Source organism: Electrophorus electricus, chromosome 25, assembly GCF_041902795.1.
Source record: "Electrophorus electricus isolate QZ-2024a chromosome 25, ASM4190279v1, whole genome shotgun sequence".
Classification (NCBI taxonomy): Eukaryota; Metazoa; Chordata; class Actinopteri; order Gymnotiformes; family Gymnotidae; genus Electrophorus; species Electrophorus electricus.
The window spans coordinates 10,230,001-10,249,062 of record NC_137521.1 but is presented as its reverse complement, the minus strand read 5'-3'; the positions used below and the strand labels follow the sequence as shown (position 1 = coordinate 10,249,062).

Here is a 19,062-nt window from a genome sequence, read left to right as displayed (position 1 = left end):
AGGGCTCAGAAAATGGCCAAATTAAATGTCTGTTCAATGATTCATGCAATTTGTTTATATGGTTGTGCAGCATTTGCTAATGCTCCACTAAGTGATGTCCATTCAAAAGAAAACACACAGGCTAGGGCAATAGAATGCAAGGTGTGTGTGTAGGTCAATAGGAGTTATATGCTGTGAATACCTGAAACAGCACTGCATTTGTGCCATGCCACTGCAATGAGAACCACCCGGTGGATCCGTCAGAGGTGTGCTGAAGAACGTGAGTGTTATAAGTGTACAGCGTGATTCCACATGGCGGAAGTCAGCTCGGGCTAATCACAAACACACTCCGACACGGGAGAGTCGAGGCAGACTTACCGCACTCGGAAAACTCGGCGTGAAGGAAACGCGTCCGAGGAGTTAAATGTAGCCACCACACGAGTTTCCAGCCATTCTTTATTAATGCTGCAAGGAAGTCAAGGAAGTCTGTTCACTGAACATGACATTGGACAAACACAGATTGAGAAATAAAGAGGGAGTCCAAGGGCAGGTTCAGAGCAAGTGTGCTGTAGGCTACTAATCGATCACGATGCTCCCTGCTCAGGCTGGCTGATTTTGGCAGATGTTCAGCAACATTCTTTAAAGTAAAAAGCAAAGGAAAGGGAGATGATGTGAGAATTTCTTGCACATATGGAAGTTACTTTTGATCTGTACATGGTGATGGTCTTCACCACAGGAAAAAGAGCAGTTCATTTGACCATGTACCACTATACAGTATAAATAATGTCTCTACTCTATATCAGATGAACATTGCTTCAACAGAATTTCCTTTTTAAGTAGTGTTCAAGCAAGGAATTTACAATATGTACTATATAACATGCAAACGATATGCATAAATAGTACCAAATCATAAGACTGAGAGCAAATGTTTAAAATCAGGCATGAAAGCATTTTTTTTTAAAAAGCACTCAACAAAAACAAAGAGATTAGTGATAGCCCACATCTTACTAACATCACCAAGCCAACTGTATTAACCAGATGAATAAATATGTCCCAGAGTACAGGCCTATAGTTTAGTCATCAAACAGGTCTCCAGCACTCACCTCCCCGACCCATTTCACTCACATAATCTAAATATTTCAGCAGCTCACTGAATCTTTCTCTGGAGGCTCCTGCAGCCCATAGGCTTTTGGTCATAACTTCACTCGTTAAAAACTAGTCATACACAGCGCAGGGGTGGGGGGTGAATGAAAAAAAAAAAAATGTCAGTGCAACCTTATACACACACAGGACTGTGGACAGTTCGATACGCAGGTTCTGTCAGGTTTTTTGGTCTGCGTTATCTGAAAAGAGCATATGGTTGAGCTCAGCTCAAACTGTAGTGTCCCAAAAACTCTAGAGTTCTAACTTCCAGCTGCTCTCTATTAAAGGGGTGTGTGTGAAATATCATCTCCACCTCCCCTTACCTTTCAGGAATCGGACTGTTTTTCAAGGAGAACAGATGTCACGAAGTTCAGGCCTCAGAGAGGTGGAAGGTGAGAGAGCCGGAGCGCCCCCAACAAGGCAAGTGTGGGGCCGAGGAGGGGGGGGTGTCGGGCCATGGTGGAGACAGCATGGAGACAGGGAGAGGGTGAGAAAGAGAGAGAGAGAGAGAGAGAGAGAGAGAAGCAGGGCGTGCAGGGGCCACTTTGCTTCCTAGCAGTGCTCCGAGTGGACGTGTGAACAGCTCGCCCAATTACCAGACACAATTATGGGCGCCTGCATGGCGCCAAAAACCTCTAATTTCAATCAGTTCAATTTGTTGACATAACGAAGGGAGCCAATGTCCTGTGGCCTAAATAAGCTCCTCCAACAGGTCGAACGTGGTGGTGCAGAACCATTTCACAACACTAAAGTCATACAAGCTTACATTCAGACTCTACCTGTCCTCATACCGTCAAAGTGTACAACAGGAACCAATAAATTACTTTCTTTTTTCCACGGTTAGATTTGCACAATTCAACAAAAAAACACATAAAACCTATAAAAGTTAAAATAAACATATATAGATATATATGGACATAAAAAAGAACAGAAAACTGCCGTTGTGATGAGGATATACAGGACAGACGAGCACAACAGTGGTAACAGTAAGCGACTCAGTAGCGGCTCAGTTTCTTCTCGGGCCATGGGCTCGGTCGGCGGTTGGGAAAAGCCCGCTGGACCAGGCAGTGGGTGGACTCTACCACTTCTCCCACCAAAACAGCTCAAGGACGGGTAGCAGCACAGGACGGCCAGCAAGCTAGCAAGGCTCTCGGTAGCATCAGCGATGAGGACAGACAAAGTATTATAGTGTAAGTATGTTCAGTAATAGAGGAGCTGTGATTGGACACTCCTTTGCTCTACCTCCTCTTCTCCTGCAAGTGTGTGTGGGTGTGTGCGGTTGGCTTGTGCCCGTCATCCAGCCTGGGTGTTGAGCAGGTGCGGCATTCCCTCTGTGGCCGTGGAAAGGTGAGCTAGCGAAAGAAGAGTCTGACGTAGGAGCCAGACGTAGGAGCCAGGCGGGGTTGGCAGTCTTAACCCGACACCTTGGGGGTGGGAGAAGAATCTTTGCTCAAACGCACGATCTCCTGAGATAATAACTCCAGATCCTGCAGGGGACACACACAGAGAGGAGGCTTGAGCTGGGGCTGTGACAGAGCAATGGGGCACAGGAACACTCGGTGATGTGTGTGTCAGGACCCAGGCGCACCGCACACCATTTACACTCTAACGCAGTCAGTCAGAATGAGAACATGGAGACAAGACAAGAAAGGAACAGAAAATTCACACACACACACACACACACACACACACACACACACACACACACACACACACAGGAAGAGATGCACCAACAAGCAATCAGGCTTTAGCTGAAATATCCATCTTCTCCCTTTCTCCCGCACTTTCTCCGTCAGCTCCATCTGGCATGTGCTCACTTTAAAGCCATCAAATACTAAGTGGGCTGTTTGTTTGTGGGCAGCCAGGCAGCTCCAATAAGAACAAGACCAGAGCTGCTGAGCCGAGCCAGCGAGGAGCGAGAAGAGAGGGGAGAGGGACGAGGAGAGAGGGGAGAGGAGTGGGGGGGGGGGGGGGGGCGAGAAGAGAGAGAGAGGAGAGAAGGGAGAAGAGAGGGGAGAGAGGGGAGAGGAGAGAGCAGGTGGTGGCCATTTTTCTTTGGCCTTGCATTCTAGCGGCACTCTGCACTGACGCCCTCTGGGCAGGACTGGCAAAGCGAGGGCACGATGAGAACGGAGGGAGGGAGGGAGGGAGGGAGAGAGGGAGGGCGAGGACAGAACAAGAGAAAGAGACTGAAAAAGAGGAATGAAAAAACAGAACGAAGAACTGACAACTGACAGAGGAGTCCAGGTGGAGCGCGTTTAGAGTCGCAGACTGGGGGGGGGGGGGGGGGGTGTTATCGGCTGTGCCGTCCCTGCGCTCAGGCTGCTTCTCCGCTGCCTGGACGAGCTGCAGCTCGCCGGCATCTCACGAACAGCAGCACCGGGTGCCGCCGTGGGTGCTGGGCGCCGAGCTCCAGGTGGAATCACAGCATGCAGGCAGATGAGCAAAGACAAAATAAAAAACACTCTACCCGCGCCACCTAGCTCCCAGAGGAGGCGGCGCCGGCGCCTGGTGATATTGCGCTGCCAGAGAGCGGCTAATCAGTGGCGCGTCCGTGCCCTGTGTAAGGCGCACGCTGCAGCGTGACCCCAGTTTTCTGTAAGGGCATGTTTTAGCGGGGGCCACCACCCACCCCGACCCCTCCGCCCCCTCCGCCCCCTCCTTCAGTTCTACATCCTCCTGTCAAGGTTAAAACAGGATTTGTGTGTGTAACCTGCAATTTCCTCTGGGCACCAGCAACGCCTCCATGCCTCACACGGACAAAAACGCACCCCCCGGCGCGCTCCAGGCGCTTGTTCAGGGTGCTTGTTCTCACGCTGCAGGCACGCGCGCACACACGTGTAACTGAGGCATGAATTTCTCTCTCATTTATATCCCCAAAAAAGTGCATACAGTAGGCAGACCTACACAATATAAACATAAACACATACAAAGTCATCCCTCCACCAGTGGGCACAAATGACATCAAAAGAACTCGCAACACATTTCATGTTCAGGTCTGCTCTGTGAAACACATTTCAGCATGCCACCAGCATGCTGTGAGAGTGAATCAAATGTCTGTGTGCTGGAGGTAAAGTGGTAGCTCTTGAAAGGAGGGAAGCGGAGGGCGAGGTTAATTGTCATTAGTGGATCTGTGTGATGCTGTAATCCCATCAAATGCATGGCCATCAAACGCAGGGGCCCGTTGACCGCCTGGGGGCTGTTTCTATTCCTGCACCCAGAGCTGTTTCATCGTTCAAAAATACGCCCACCCTCTGGCTTCTGATGAATAAGCCCCCTTCGGTGGTGCCTGGAGGCAGCATGACAGCAAGCCGCCTCCCCCCACACACACATCCATATCCATACTCTCTCTCACACACACACACACACACACACACACACACTCACACACACAGCCTAGCACCCTGTCAAAGCTACTTTGCCACAGAGTCCTCCTCCTCCAGCAGGCTTATGGCTTTTGAAGCTTATAAGCCAGTAGGAGTCCACAGAATCACGCTGGCAAAGCTTTAGCTCACCTCAGCCCACCTGAACCAGCCTATAACACCCCATCAGGCTAAACCCATCTCATTTAGTTAGGGTTGTTTTTATTGTTTCTTTTGCTATGGCTAAACTGTCAACATCCCTTCCACACCTCCGCTTTATGCAGGTGCATGTTCTCCATACCTTCTGCAAGTGCATGTTCTTGGTGAGTTGTTCCTCCAGCATGTTCTGTAGTTTCTTGTTCATCTCACGCAGGTTCTCATCTCCAGGCTTTACCAAATCCCTGAGTACTGAACTTAGTCCTCCCCTCTCTCCCTGGTGACTAGCAGAACCTCCTCCATCTGAGAGAGAGAGAGAGAGAGAGAGACAGACATTGAGAAAGGAAGAGAGAGAGAGACTGAATAAAGTTTTGCACATTACAGTTTTCTGGGGCCCATAGCCTTTTAATTTATAAGCTCTGTTCTGACTGGTTGCCCTGTATTGTGCCACATTCAAAAAGCACTCAGAGATGGAACACTCCCGAGAACTGCAAAAAGTGGGCAGGGCTAAACCGCTGTAGGATGACTAGGTAGCGATATGCAAATGAGTTTGTTCTTCTGATACCAGAGAAGCAGTTTTACTGGGGGAGTAAACGGTTTTGTACCGGGGGAGTAAACTGTGCATGTTGAAACGTTAACAATACTTACAAACGTACTTCAAAGTTTTTTATTTCAATAACGCGAGGGAAATGTCATTTTCCATACTAGGGTCCTCTGAGGGTGAGGTGAGACAGAGCAGTACTGAGAGTCCTAGTCTGTACCAGCACAAACACAAGAGGTACAACCGCCAGCATTATCCAAAGCAGCACAGATGGTACGTCTCAACTAGATTCTGATCTCCCACAGTAGCAGAGCAAGAACATCTGATGTGACCACGCACATGCTAATAGGTAAATGCAAAAATAGCCTTTTTATGCACACACCCACACACAATGGTACACTGAAGCCAATTAAAATCTTCAGAAACTCTAGAGAAGAGTGATTAAAAGTGATTGGGCTCTATGGCTGTGAAGTGTGGAGCCATTCAAACAGCAAAATGAAACCTGTGAAGAAACCTTCCATAAGGTTTATGGATAAATGAACAAAGAATCAAAAAGAAAACATTTGGAGAGTTTAAACAAAATATATTACATATTATGTAATTGTATATTAGGTAATATATAATAGTATTGAATGCATACCCAAATACATGAATTAAATAATATATACTTTTAAAAGTCCTCTGCAAAAATGTTGACTTTTGGGTATTGCATGGAACAGAAAATCTAGGTGTTACACGGATTAAAAAGTGTATTCTTTATATCAATTTTGAGAGAGACTGTGGCATGACTATAGGCCTACATATTGTATGTACAATAAGCAGAAAAGGAAGACTTCATTCAGCAATCTCTCTCAAGTCTCAACCAATTTTGTAAATGTCTTGTAAAAAAAAAAAAAAAAAAAAAAAAAGTATCCAGACTAACATCAGCAAGCTACCCCATAAACGCCCCTTGGTCAGATTGTCCATTACCTTTAATACCTAATACAACACTATAGGAGCTCGGCCCAGCACTGCTGACCAGAGCTAAAGTCAGAGTCAACCAAATGATTAAAGAAAGATAAAAAAAAAAAAAAAAAAACACTGGCACTATACCAACAAATCACAAACCTAATGAGAATTCTACAGGACCCTTAAAAGAGGTAATTGATCAGTAAAGAATCTTAACTATCCCATATACAAAGAAGATTCAGATCCTTGTCAGGCACTGGCCACAGTCAGGCTATAAGAAGGGCATAAATAAGTGGCAGAATAAACAAACAGACAAACAGGCATAGTGTCTGGGTCAGCATAACTCATACGAGGTGGAGACTGAGGTGCACTCTCCTCTGGAAGCAAACAAACCAAAGGAACGTGTACAGGGAGACAGATTGAGAGCTGACTACTGCGAGATGAAGAACTGCCACTGCTTCTGGGATGGGCACTTGCTGCACACACACCACAGCACTGTACCAGCGCTTATGTTACTGAACAAAAAGAGATGCGATTGAACGCATTCAAACGAGTGAAGTCTGAAATACGTAAATTGCCTTTTAATGTGAGCACTTTGCAGAGAGAGCGCCATTCCTATGGAAACTGGATAAAGGCAATGGTAGGAATGTTTTGTCCAGCAGGCCCGTGAACAGATCCAGTAATCTCCGACATGAGCTCCAGCTGCCTTCACCTCCGTCACCTTCAACGCAGCAGAAGTGTGCTGCCGGTGGGTTTTTGTGAGATGGAGAGAAAAAGAGAGAAAGAAAAGAAAAGATGAAAAAAAGCACATTAGCGCAGGAGAGATAATTAAATTAAAAGTACTCTGATGAGGTCAGCCGGCCTCGTTAAGGCAGAAGCAGTGGCTGGGAACATGGTCTCTGCACCGTAACTGGATGAAGTGGCTTGTTAAAAATGAAAGGCGGTGCACGGGTGATGATCTTCAGAGGACAGGTAAACAATACGGCAGGAGCGCCTCTCGACGGGGGAGGGTGCTGAGCATCGGGTGGGAGAGTGGTGCTCTGCAGAGTTCGCCAAACGTGTCAAGGGCAAATGGCATCGGTTCGATCAGGCTGCGTCTCGCTCCAGTATCACTCCATCTGGGTGAGTGGAGAAACTCAAGGTTGGCTCATCAAGGCTCCTAAAGAGTGCACAGGAAGTCACCGTGGCAACATGCTGAACAGACGTCACATCTATCCTCTGCAGCCATATGCACTCTCTCTATTAAGACAAGTTATTTATATAAAGTGCTTCATGGTAGGAGGTTTGTCATATAATGCAAGCCATGCTGAATCTCAAACTCATTGCAAGATCATGACTCATAATGAAGTACCAAATGTGGGGTGCTTTTGTGGCATGCCACATACACACACCACTTAAAGGCCACAAATGTATTGCCGTTTGAGTTGCACGAGTGTTTGCAATCTCATGCCCGGTTTGAGTGTGCGGAAAGGGCACTAGGGCTGCTTTCCGACACGTTCCTCCAGCATTCTGGACCAAGCTAATGCAGACTGAGGAGGTGCTGAAATGGCAGACTGAGGAGGTGCTGAAATTCACTTTCCATCAAGACCTCAGAGAAAAGACAAATAAAGCAATAAGCGACGTGTGCTCGCTAACGGAGACATCGACCCCAGCCGGGAGGCGTGCTCGACCTTTGGGTGTATTACTTGACGCGACGGAAGCTAGGCGTGCTATTTCGCTCAGCTCCGGGCGCCGACAGTAAACAGCGCGAAGAGCCTGGCATGACTCTCTGCTGCCTGCTAACCTCCACTAAGGGGACGGCTCTCGTTGGCTCTCCAGCCCTCCATCACCATCGAAAAAAGGAGCGAGGAAAAAAAGGAAGCCAGCAAAGGAGGTGCCAAACGACTCCAGGGAGGGTGGAGGAGAATGTCTTTGGTGAGGCTGCATGCAGATGTTGGATGGAAAACATGCTGTCAGGGTTATTACCCCTTAATACCTGCAGCTCTCCACAGGACGTTCGTCTGCAGATTCACTGTCCTTCACTTTTGTTACTTCAAACAGGTACAAGTTCAATGAAGCTTTAATAAAGCTACATGCAGCAAATAACTCAGTGATGAAAAAATTCCGGAATTCCAAATGTAGTGCAAAGATCCGGCATTTTCATCTGCGGCATTTTGAAAAGCTGCAACCGCTGAACTCTGTTCAGTGTCGGGCCAGCGTTAACGCGCTGAACTCTGGGCCATGAGGGTGGCGAGGCCCTCCAAATGAAGCGGAGGCGGCTGCATCAACAGCGCTAATGACGCCGTCGATGGGAAGATGCCACACTTGCCTGTAACTGGTGTTTCTTCCGTATTGATCAGCAACATTAATTCTAATTTGCTGCAGGACGGAGACTGAGCCCTATCGAGACGCTTTGATGAATCCGCAAAGCTGATTTACAGAGAGGACTCCCCTCCTCTAATGGGTGGAAAATGGTGCCGGGATGGGTTTCAGAGGCGTGGACCTGCGCCAGAATTGCTCTTCCGCTCAGGGCCCCAGAGGAGAACGTTAACTGGAGAAGACGGGCTACTCAGAGCCATCAGATGGAGGGTGTGTGTGTGGGGGTGGGGGGTTGGCTGATGTCATCAAGCAGAGGCTCTCAGTTCACGGCTCAGGGGATCCCCAGCTGCAGAGCCAGCTGGACGATGGGTAGAGGCTCGCTGAGGAAGGAGCAAAGAGTTAAAAATTCCCTTCCCACAGCGCAGCGGCTGCAAGCTTCACGGCGAGGGCAAAAACCTCGTCTCCTTCCATTACCTTGAAGGGAGCCCCTGGGAGGGCAGAGCGCAGGCCCGGCAGCTCTGGCTCATGGGTGTGCAGTGGCGCCTGACTCGCTGGGCTGTCTGCTGCCTGCGCACCGATGGCCGGCTCCCGCCGGAGCAGCAGCAGGCGAACGGGCCGCTCCATCACCCAGCACTCAGGCAGAGACATGGACAAATAAAAGCACTGGTTACTGCCCCTGGAGCAGTGGCTTCGTGGGACTCCTGTAGCAAACAGGGCTCCACTCTCATCTGTGTTCTCAGAAAGCCCACTGGAGCTGACTTCCAATTTCCTTATGTTGAAAACGTAAGACCCTGCATGAGAAGAAGGAACGATTTGCTGAAGCTCAGTTCAGTGACCCAGACCTTTCCCGACCATTAAATCCCTGATTTTACAGGTTGTGAACAACGCAAAGTGTTGGAAAAGTCTGTTTCATTTACTTTCCCTGTTAACAGAGCAGGGGAGGGATGGTGCAGAGTGAAAGGTTAGCTTACTTCATGCACCAATTGAGGTCCACAACAGGACACATAACATGCGGGTGGGAGGGTGTCTCCACACTGCAGTACGGCTTGTGTTCGCCTCAGAACCTCACCCTGACTGACTCTTCCTGCAGGGAAGAGCACTTAGCACATGGGAGAGAGAAAGGAAATAAGGGGGGGAGAGAGAGAGAGAGAGAGAGAGAGCACTTGTCCTTTTTTTTTCTCTCTCTCTCTCTCTCTCTCTCTCTCTCTCTCTCTCACACACACACACACAGACAGACAGACACAAAGTATACACACACACAGTATACACATGACTGCAGAATGTACCTGAATGCAGAATTAGCCTACTGCCCCTGCAGAGAGACCCTCTTTGTCCCACACACCATCACACAGGGATCTGACATCTCTCACACACACACACACAAACACACACACACACACACACACAAACACACACACGCTCGCTCATGGACTACTAATGCTAATTAGCATTTAATTAATTTAAACTGAAAGAAAATTCTCTCGGTTCTCAGGTTCCCAATTCTAAGCAAAACAGGTCATGTACAGGACAGAATTCCAAACACTGCATTAGCGGAATACATTACCAATGGATTTCTGACCTGCTTGGGGTTTCTGTTTCTCTCTCCATTAAATTCAAACAGCAAAACCATACAGTAGAGGCAAGGACTCAACATCTGCCAAACACTTCACTGCACTGCTGAAATAAAAACCCTGCACTGATTAAATAAAAGCATCACTCAAAAAAAAGCTTATGCGCTTCACAAATGGGTGAAATCTACAAAGGAGCACTTGTAATGACAATAACCATCCTTACATTAACCGGTTAACCTGTGTTAGCATTTTTGTGGTAGAATCAGCCTTGAATGTTTTCCTCTAACCAACCCAACAGTGTTTCTATTACATCTCTAAGGAGAGGGTTCAGAAGTAGCAGAGGTGCAGAGGTTCCCGGTCCTGCTCCCAGACAGCTACCCAGCTTTCACCGCAATCGGGCGGCTGGAGGCGAGGATGAAAACTTAACTCGGCAGGGTGGCAGGCCGGCCAGCCCTGCTGTTCCAGCTCAGCCTCTGTCAGAAATGAGAGTAAGAGTGCCCCCTCCCCTCGCTCTCCGTCGCTGCACGAGTGAGGTCCTGGGCTGGGTTCACTCCGCCTCCTTTACGGCCATCTCCACTTCCCTCTCCTTACAACATTGCTCCTCTCTGCGCCCGTTTGCACCCCTAATATGATCCATCGTTCCTTCACGGCATCTTTCTCCTGCCGTTTAAGGTTTTGAGTGGTTAGGGTTAGGGAACAGCCTCTCTGCTGTCCTGCACCAAGAAGAGCTGTGCTACTGTGATGGTTATTAACACGTTCTTAAATTCATCTCACTTTGAAACAGCTGGATTAAAAGTGTGTTTAACACATCTTATGATGTCACCACTTCGCTGCCATATCTGGACATAGTCAAAACAAATTATGCTTACAAAAAAGCTACTTCCCAAAACCCCCTGGCATTTCACAAGCTGTGTGAGTCTTTTCTGGTGATTCCTTGAAGTGCCATGATTAGAGGTTTGCCTGCATTATCGACAGATATTTTTTGGATCATGTAAACACCACGACTCATCAAAACCCCCATAAACACCTCAGATTCCGTATTTTCAGCATTATTTTTGAACTACCAAGCATAAATTTAAAATAAATAAATAAATAAATAAAAATAAAATAAAATACACCGAGCCCTCTATAAATGCTTCTGTGGGTATGACAACGCAGCTGCCTAAACGCCACTGCAATCCCAAACGATTAGACACCTTCAACTGTTATAGCACAATATTTACAATTAGAAGACACTGGCCTTAATGGAATCTAGTCTGGCATTAAATGCTAAATCAGTCAGTCATGAAATTAAAACAGGAGGAAGGCACGTAGGGGAGGGCGGAAGAAGCCACCTCATCTTCCCTGTCTACCGGGGACACCGAAGAGTAACCTATTTTCTTATAATGGACACAGGCGCATTTGCCTGAAATAATGACTATAATCTCAGGAAGATCTGGTCCTTAGAGGGTACAGGAGGTACATACATTCACACAGGTTTTCTGCACACTACTGTGTAGAGGGGGGGGGTTGAGTGGGAAGAAATTAAATCTCTGCAGAAAATGAGCACTGACTCTTATTGACGGAACGAAAGCCAACGCCTTCACTGGCACTCGGACAGAGACGGCCCTCATCGGTCAATTGTGGTCTAAACAGAGTATGGAGCATGATGTATATTGCTAATTGTTATTATGTTATAATGTACTGATCTCCTCAAGCAGGACTGATTAAGATTTATCTGAATAAACAAACAGCGTCACCACTGATTTAAACTGTATATTACTCACGTGGAACATTAGGGATATTCCCATTTTAAATATGGTTGAGACCACTGAATCCGTTCACAATGAATGTAATCCCAATGATGCATTGTCCCCCCCCCCATGCAATTATCTTTTCCTCAACCTTTTTCAGATTTGCACTGTGTTAAAGGATATACACATAGAGAGAGAGGAGGTGCAGAGTGCATGCACTTCAGAAAGCTACAAATTCATTTGGAGGTGCTGGGTGCCTACATGCATAAATGTCACAACAAGCAATTATCTTAAATCATTATGAAAGTAATCTCTATGTTAAATGCATGGCCAAGTCAACTCTTCAGTAACAAATGAATCATGCTGACAGCCCCCTGACTCCCAAAAGATTTTCCTTTCTTCTTCTACTTCTTTCATCTGTCCTCTTGGGTGAAATGAGTGTGCAGCTCCTCTGACTTGCTTTTAGGGCTAACCAGGAATTTTGAAAGCGAACTCAAAACACAATTTTAACTTCCTGTTGGAAGTTTTAAAGCAAATTCACACGAGAGCATGGTGGTTTTTAAGATCTGTCCTTCGCCTAGAGTGCAGGCTGTATGAGGAAAACTTTCATGAGAAGAACCCAGGAGATATGATTGATCCAGAGAGCCTGTTAGCACATGTGCGTGTCCTCCTGTGAAAACTCAAAAAGACAGCTGCGTAGACTTTTAAACCACTCTATGAGCCTGGCTCCATATTTAAAAAGTGGGTCGTTTCGTATCAGGGGTGTTTTCTAGCCTTTGGATATGGGACTCTTACTACAAATTCACTGGCAGTTGTCCTCTACGGGACCAGAGAGCTGCATTCCTCAAACCGTTTTAAGAAGCAACATTTTGATGCATCAAATTCAAAGCGACACCCATACAGTTTGCATTGAGCTTTAGAGGTTCCTCATCTTGACACAGCTGTTGTGTGCACTAACTAATAAACCAGTTCAGCTAAATTTCTTAATGCATAACTGTTTGGTTTTTCGTATTGTGCTTCGACACAGGGCCTCTCACTGAAGTCTGCTCACTTTCATAAAGGCTTCAACGCATCTGTTATTTAACACTAATACTCCATTTTGTGCATCTACAAAATCACGCGTGCCTTCAGCTTATGCTTTTTTTTTTTTTGTCTTTGTACAGCAGTAGTTCAATCAGATGCTGATTTAGTACTTTCAGTCAGTAGTGCACTCCCAGTCAGGGCACCTATGTCCATACCCTCTTGATGAATGGATTTCTAATTAGCAAAAATAAATAAATAAATAAATAAAATAAATTGCCAAAAAAAATACAGCACTATGAAGGAGAGGGCTCCGTTTGTCATCCAGTCGATTTTCATTACACTAATGTTCGTCCGGCCAGGGGAAGAGGACAGTGAGGCAGACAGATAACCTGTGAGGAAGGGCTGATGCTAATTTGAGTATAGAGAACATGCTACAGGAAGATCTTTAAAACCCAGAGATCTCCAGTCACAGTGGTCACCACAGTAACACAGCTCTCCTTAACACAGTCATTATTATTAGAGGGGAGACAGTAAAATGTGAATGGGATGGTTCATAACATTTAACATGGTTATTTGTATTATGGGAAGACCCGCCCTTCAATAATAAAAAAAAAAAAAAAAAAAAAAAAGTACCAAATGCTTGGCTAGTAAAGGTGTAATGAGGCCTATTAACATTTAGAGTACAGCTGTCTTCATGACCGCTCTTACTAGTTGTCACAAATGTTACTCAGGATTATATCGTATGATGACACAGACCAAATGTTCACGTACATTTCCTCCAGCTCGATATCAGTGCAACAGTGTCTACAAAAGGTTGGCCACCTCAAACCTTTGCCCTGCTTGCTCTAAAAATCTGCAGAAACTACCTTTTTTGCTACTACCATTTGTGTGAGATTTTATTAGTCATTTCAAGTAAGTTTTTTTTAACATTAGCTTTTCTGCAAATTTGAGGTTTGTAGGTTTGGTTTGGTGTGACTTCTTATCAAGGCCCGGGCTGTTACCAAGTTGGCCACCAAGTGGAAAGACTTACAGTCACGTAGCTCTCCATAGCTGTCCAGTCTCACAGCCTTCTAAAGTAAGCAACCTTTATTAAAGTAAACCTCATAAATCCTGGTGGGTGGCCTGCAGCTTAGATCGTGAACATTAGACTCAATCTTCTGTTCTCTGCCCATTGTTTAAAATGTATTTGAGAAGTGCAGCATCATTATATATAGTGCCATTATAAATACACCCATTAAATTATTTAGGGGAGATAACATGCAAGGAAGCAAGAAAAGTTTATAATGAATATAAAGAAATGCCAGCTGTTTTACATGAACTTTAAAAGGGACTCTTCTAAGCTCTTGCCAATCCAAGTTTCTTAAAATTGTTTAGTACTCTGGGCACAACACATCAAAGAGAATGCTCTATAGTGACCCAAAAATAACTACAGACCATTCCTCAACAGCAATCTCAAATAAAGTCTGAGAACACTGCAGGACTTTCAAGGCTGCGCTGGTTCCTGTCTCCGAGCTGCAGCGGGGCAGGCTGTTGCGTCCAGACGGGCGCATCATCACGACAGCCTTTCATTTCATGCTCCTGTAGCTGTCGGTTTTCCTCCGAACGAAAAATACAATAAAGGAGGGAAGAGAGGCGCGACCGACAGCTGACCAACAGTGGCTGTGTGGTTCAGGGGCAGGACAACGAGCCCGGAGCCACATCCCCAAGCAGAGCGCGCTGGACGACTGCCTACCTCTCCTGCTGTCCATGACGTAAGTCTCAATTATGGCACTCTTCTTGCAGATGTCATCGGCCATCGAGGAGCAGCTCACCTCCAAGTGTTTCACCTTCACACAAAAGAGACGAAACACTAGTCGTGGCGGATAGGGCCGTCGCTGTAGATCAACACCCTTTTAATCTAAAGCGCTTGCACGCATTGGGTATTGGCAGGTGTTCCGGTGTACCAAATCACGCAACATGCTGGCTGATGTGTGGGGTATATACTGTACCTCGAGGATAACAGGATCTCAGTAAGAAATCGTGGGTTTTTGTGGTTCGTGATATTTCCGGCATCTTGCTAAGACTGACGGTATACATCATTCTGAAATCTCGTTAGTCAGTCATTTTATACTGCTGCGAAGCAACATCAGTGATGGAGGTCAAAAGGTCATACCTTCTCTTCCAGCAGCCACTTTTCCTGCTGCACCTCAGCCAACCTCTGGAAGAGTTCACTGACCTCGTCATCCGAAAGGTCTGCTGGTCTCTGAGACTGAGGACTGCTGGTGTTGGACTGCAGGGAAAAAGAGAGAGGGCGCGCAAGAGAGGGAGAGAGAGATCGAATGTGCAAGCGTGAGCAGGAGAGCGAGAGAGAGAGAGTGAGAGTGCAAAAGAGAGAGAGACCGTGAAAAAGAAAGATTAAAAAAAATAATAATTTAAAAGGAGAGACAGAGGGAGGGGGAAAAAAAAGAAAAAGAAATCTGCCCATAAATCCTACTTTTTCTACAATCACCACCCACAGACCCGTTTATCTGCCCGTCTAGAACAGGCCTCAGTAATTGCAGCACGTCAAGCTAGAGAGGTGGAACAGACAGGCCTGGGCTAGTGAACGCACACAGTGAAGCTAACCCTAACCCTGACCGACCCTCCATGCTCCCTCCTTCTACCGCTCCCAGTCCATCCATCCGTCCATCCTTTCATGTGAAAAACTTTACACCACCCAAACACAACAGGATCACCGAGAGAGGCCATTATTCTAGTAAAAAGCCTCCCACTTGTGCTCGCTCTGTGGACCAAGATGAAATGGGTTTAGCAGTTAACTCCAAACGATCAGATAAAAATTGAAGTATAATAAGTATTCCTAAGCATGCAAAAGTGTACACTTTTGTACACTTCTGTATACAAAAAGTACACAGCATGTATACTGTGTGTATATTGCGTGTGTGTGTGTGTGGTGTGTGTGTCGCTACTTTATTAGTGGTCTGTGCCGAGGCTCCCTCCTTCATCATCTCCCTGTAGCTCCCTGTAGCTGCAAAGTGTACACTTCTGGTGCACATGTCCCTGCTGTGCACATATATATATATACAAACACATACGTGCTGCTCTGTAGGCAGAGGACCATGGACTGAGCACGCAGACTTTGATCGGTCACTTGCAGCAGTTTCTTTCTTAGCATTTGCCTAATCTCCAAAGCTGGCTTGTTTATACTGCTTATGAATGCTCGGTTCATTGTGCCACCACAAGGTTTTTTTTGCCCCTTCAAAGGAACCGGAGTACGTCCAATCTAAAGAAGGTCGGCTCGTCCTGGAGACTGAGAACACTGTCCTGCCCTTACCACCCCCACCAGAGTCTTGTCTTCCCTCAGGCTCTGTCAACAAACTTCTTTTACTCAAGGACCGCACTGCACCGTTCACAGACTTCCCTGCTTCGTGTCAGCATTGGCGGGTTACACTGGTTTGTTTGTTGGTTTTTTGGGGGGGTTTTTTTTAAGGGAAGAGGAGGAGGAGGAGCAGAGCTTAGAACTTTAGTGCTAATCTCCGTGAATGTACTATCCGTCTGTCCAATGAGGAGCTGTGCTGTAGTCAACCAGAACCAAAGCGCACCGTCGCACTTTCCACTGTCGTGGTTATTTAAAGGCCTAGTATTTATAGTTACTACGCCGCTGAGATCTTTATTAATAGCTGCAAGGGGAGCTGTGGAGAGAAAGAGTTGTCCATGGCAACAGGGTTAGAAAAAGTTAGGGGCATGATTTTTGTGTGTGCGTGCGTGTGTGCGCGCACGTTCACACACTGCTTTAGCTGTGCAGGCCCACCTTATGTGTGCTCTATCCATAAATCTGAACAGAGTTGCGGGCCTTGTAAATGTATGCGCGCGTGTGTGTGTCGCTACTTTATTAGTGGTCTGCGCCGAGGCTCCCTCCTTCATCATCTCCCTGTAGCTAAAGGAGGAGACACTACTGCTGTCTCCGGTCTGCTGAGTCCTGTTTGGAGAGCTGATCTCTGACAACACCAGCTCCTCTAGACCTGCACACACACACACACACACACACACACGAATAAAATTGGATTTTCCTTGTAGAGAAGCATTTTACTTACATCTTACATAGACGATAATGAAGAACCTCTGTCCAAAACATTGTTTTTCCAGAAATCGTGTGTGTGTGTGTGTGTGTGTGTGTGTGTGTGTGTGTGTGTGTGTGTGTGTAAATAAAAAAACATGCATTTGTTTTTGGTTTTGATTAATCGCCGCGATTAATCGCAGGCTGCACTGCTGACTTCTCTGGCAGTAATCCCTCCACTAAACCCCACATACTAATCTGCATAACTGCAGTTATTCCAACTTTATTTATCTAGAGGCCTATCTGGCTGGACTCAATAATTCCAGTGACACTCTTTTACTACCACAAGGACACATTTGTTTTTTTTATATATATATATATATATATATATATATATATATATATATATATATATATATATAAATAAATATATAAAATGTGTGTGAGATTATATATATATATATATATATATATATATATATATATATATATATATATATATATATATATATATATATATATATATATATATAAGCAGAGTTTACAAAAATAAAGAAAAAAAAATAAAGAAAAAAACAAAAAACAAATTAAGTCAACACCATACAGGGTGGATACAGTCTCTGTGTTATCCAGAATACTAGTCCAACAAGGTGGGACTCTCCTCAAGATGTATAAATCTAGAGAAGGGGGGGGGGGGTGCAGAGGGCAATGTGACAGACAGAGGAACAGCCTGGAAGAGACAGTGTGTGCGTGTGCACATGCGTATGTAGAAAGTCAAAGACCCTTCCGGATGATAGACGAAGATAAAGCTCCCTACTTTAAAATGTCTGATTCTAAACTTTCTGTAGAGCAACCATTAAACATTTACAGCCTTTTAAATAATGGATGGCCCAAAAGAGGAGGGCAGCCTGGCACTACCGACAATCTACAGAGAGCAAATATGTGCACGCAAGACACTGGGGCACATCTTTAGAGGTGGGCACCATCAAATATTTACAGCCCCCAACCTCTCCCTGCTAGGTATGAATGCTGGGTGTTTGTGGCGGGGGGGGGGGCTAGAAGGAGTTCCTGATTTTAAGACATCAACACACTGCTGCTTCTCTCGGCGTATGACGCCGTTTTGGGTAATATCGTTAACCACACTGATGTGCCAGTTACCTACAATAACCAGTCACGTCCAGAGCGCTGGTGCAAGTGCTAGGTCAGAAATATAAAAAGTCTGTGGCAGTTCAAAACTCTAATTTAGTTTAAGCCTTTAAGTCATCTGGTTAAAAGAGCTGCCTGATCACAGCTTGCGACTGCATCCTCCTGTGAAAACACTCCTGGACTGGGACCAATGCTGCAGATGTGTTACAGCTGTGCAGGAGGAAAGTGCAAGGAAAATCTATTATTATTATTACACCGATTTACCCTTGTACCTGGCGTTCCACCAAAGTATGCTGCACAAAAACCTCGTCTCAGATGCCCAGACGGGCGGCTTTCAGCCGTAATCAAGTCTGCCGGCCACTCAGACAAGGCAGCAGGAGCTGGAGTGGTGACGAGGCCCAAAACGCGGAGCATCACGGTGGCGAGGCGAGGCGAGGCGAGGCAGATGGGCGAGTGTGCGCCACCTCATTCCAGCTCATCTGGCCAGCGGCTATGGGAGTGGGCCGAGACGCTCCGTCTGCCGTCTTACGATGCCAACCGTCTTACCTACACAGAACGTTTCGTGCCACCGTCGCAGGGTGAGACGGCAGCCTTGAGTCATAAAGCAACATCAGATATCCGGTCACGTCGACCCCATGTGACCTCCCCCCAGGACCTCAGGCTTGTTCTACACGCAATATGCCTGCAATCAAGTGCGCGACAAAAGGAGCAGGACAGCGCGGACTTCTCCTGACCTTGTGGAAGGCAATGTGGACACCTGGTGTTAGTGTTGAGCTGGTAGAGCCAACCTGTGATGTGAGCAGGGACATTTTGGAAGAGCTCAGGGCTGCAGAGCGTGACGTGCGGGTCGCACGGCCAGCTCTCGGGCCCAGGTGGCTGGAGCTTACCCGTCTTGGTCTTGGCATTGGTCAGGATCTCCTGCAGCCGCTCCTGCAGTTTGTCGGCTCTTTTCCTCTCCAGGTGGAGCTGGCGCTTTAGATCTTTCAGCTGTGGAGTGGGAGGCGCTACAGTCAGGGAGTCAACACTTACCCCGGAGCCCATGATTTACATTTACATTCACATCGGTCTGTTTCCCAGACACTTTTAGGAACAAAGGCTTCAGCTGTGCTCAGTCACAAAGCCAGCCGCA

General features: G+C 46.5%; 1 protein-coding gene across 5 annotated transcripts in view; it reads right to left on the bottom strand.

Annotated features, from left to right (window-relative positions):
• Positions 1-417: 417 nt before the first annotated feature.
• The window catches only part of gripap1 (GRIP1 associated protein 1), a 37,129-nt gene continuing 18,484 nt past the window's right edge, over positions 418-19,062 (bottom strand). For 4 of the 5 annotated variants that reach the window (XM_035521890.2, XM_035521891.2, XM_081707456.1 and 1 more), the window contains 6 exons: positions 18,821-18,920; positions 16,619-16,752; positions 14,907-15,023; positions 14,487-14,580; positions 4,786-4,943; positions 418-2,609 (listed from right to left, as the gene is read on the bottom strand). In XM_035521890.2, coding sequence (XP_035377783.1) covers positions 2,535-2,609; positions 4,786-4,943; positions 14,487-14,580; positions 14,907-15,023; positions 16,619-16,752; positions 18,821-18,920 — 678 coding nt within the window. In that variant the 3' untranslated portion in view covers positions 418-2,534. Of the gene's footprint in view, positions 2,610-4,785; positions 4,944-14,486; positions 14,581-14,906; positions 15,024-16,618; positions 16,753-18,206; positions 18,480-18,820; positions 18,921-19,062 lie in introns of those variants that run through there. The other variant, XM_081707458.1, reaches the window with a different exon arrangement.